Here is a 1465-nt window from a genome sequence, read left to right on the forward strand (position 1 = left end):
TAAGAATGTGTTGCTGCATTTACTATACAAATCAACAGCTTCTCTGACAACTCAATTTTTAAAAATTTATCTTGCCCAAATCTCTGTAGGGATCAATATTATTAACACCTACGTTGTATTTGGTAGCGTACAATCAAACTAAATCCCTGCAAAACTTCTGTGATACAAGAAATGTGGCTATTGCAATTAAATTAAGTTTTACTATTAGACTATCAGTCTGACATACCTTTTGTCGCTCAGTAACACAGAGTTGTCTTCCTTGGCCAATGTTTAAGGGATTATAAAGAGGTTCTTGCAATTCCGCTAAAACTAAGGCGTTTTATGACGTCACTAGAGCAACTGGACGCTACTATTAATATCTATGCACAGTCTAGTGATGTCAGAAAACGCCTTAGTTTCAGTGGAATTGCAAGAGACACAGACGTCAAAATGCAAATTGATGCTATCAGTGTCCCTGATATACATAAAAAGTTTAGAAAACCTCTTTACTATCCCTTTAAGAATACTGTAGCTCCTTCAACTTGGTATGTCTGTGTATAATGTGATAGAGAATTTAAGCATTGTGTTAATGTAATGGATGTTACAGCTGTTAATGGGATGTATTCTGTCATTTGTAGGATGTAAAATGTAGTGGTAACTGGATGTGGCCAGCTAAATTACCAGGAGAGGGAGTAAATCTATATATAGCTTGCCAGGCAATGTGTCAGGTGATGAAGGAGCTCGGTATAGCTGTGGATGGTGGAAAAGATTCATTGAGTATGGCAGCTAGAGTTGGTGGGGAAACCATTAAAGCACCAGGTAGGATTTCTTATTCTGATCTATACCAAGTTCCTAGCTAACCTAGAAATCTGGTAGCCGTGGTGCCTCTGGGAGTTTGAGGTTTGCTCGGAAACTTAAAGATTCAAGGTTCAATGTTGGTATAAATTGGATATGACCTCAAAGTTTCCAACTATCAGTTGGCAGCAAAAATGAATAGGCCTGGCCCAAAGTTCCCTGATTGCACAGCATGGTATTGCCCAATTAGATGCAGAAAGATAGGTTGTAATATTTCTAGGGATTTGATTTAGTCCTGTATATACTCATTTACAATTATGTATATGTTAGACTGTAAACTATGTATTATATTACAGGTACACTAGTTGTATCTGTATATGTCCCGTGTATTGATATCACAGTAACACCAGACTGTAAACTATGTATTATATTACAGGTACACTAGTTATATCTGTATATGTCCTGTGTATTGATATCACAGTAACACCAGACTGTAAACTATGTATTATATTACAGGTACACTAGTTGTATCTGTATATGTCCCGTGTATTGATATCACAGTAACACCAGACTGTAAACTATGTATTATATTACAGGTACACTAGTTATATCTGTATATGTCCTGTGTATTGATATCACAGTAACACCAGACTGTAAACTATGTATTATATTACAGGTACACTAGTTGTAT

General features: G+C 36.2%; 1 protein-coding gene across 1 annotated transcript; it reads left to right on the forward strand.

Moving 5' to 3' along the window:
- Positions 1–617: 617 nt before the first annotated feature.
- Positions 618–839, forward strand: LOTGIDRAFT_145821 (hypothetical protein; the record flags this gene model as incomplete). Its single annotated transcript, XM_009061042.1, has 1 exon — positions 618–839. A coding segment is annotated over one exon (222 nt), but the record flags the coding sequence as incomplete, so codon positions are not given.
- Between the last annotated feature and the right edge of the window lie 626 nt (positions 840–1465).

This window comes from Lottia gigantea (genome assembly GCF_000327385.1).
Source record: "Lottia gigantea unplaced genomic scaffold LOTGIsca_454, whole genome shotgun sequence".
NCBI classification, from domain to species: Eukaryota; Metazoa; Mollusca; class Gastropoda; family Lottiidae; genus Lottia; species Lottia gigantea.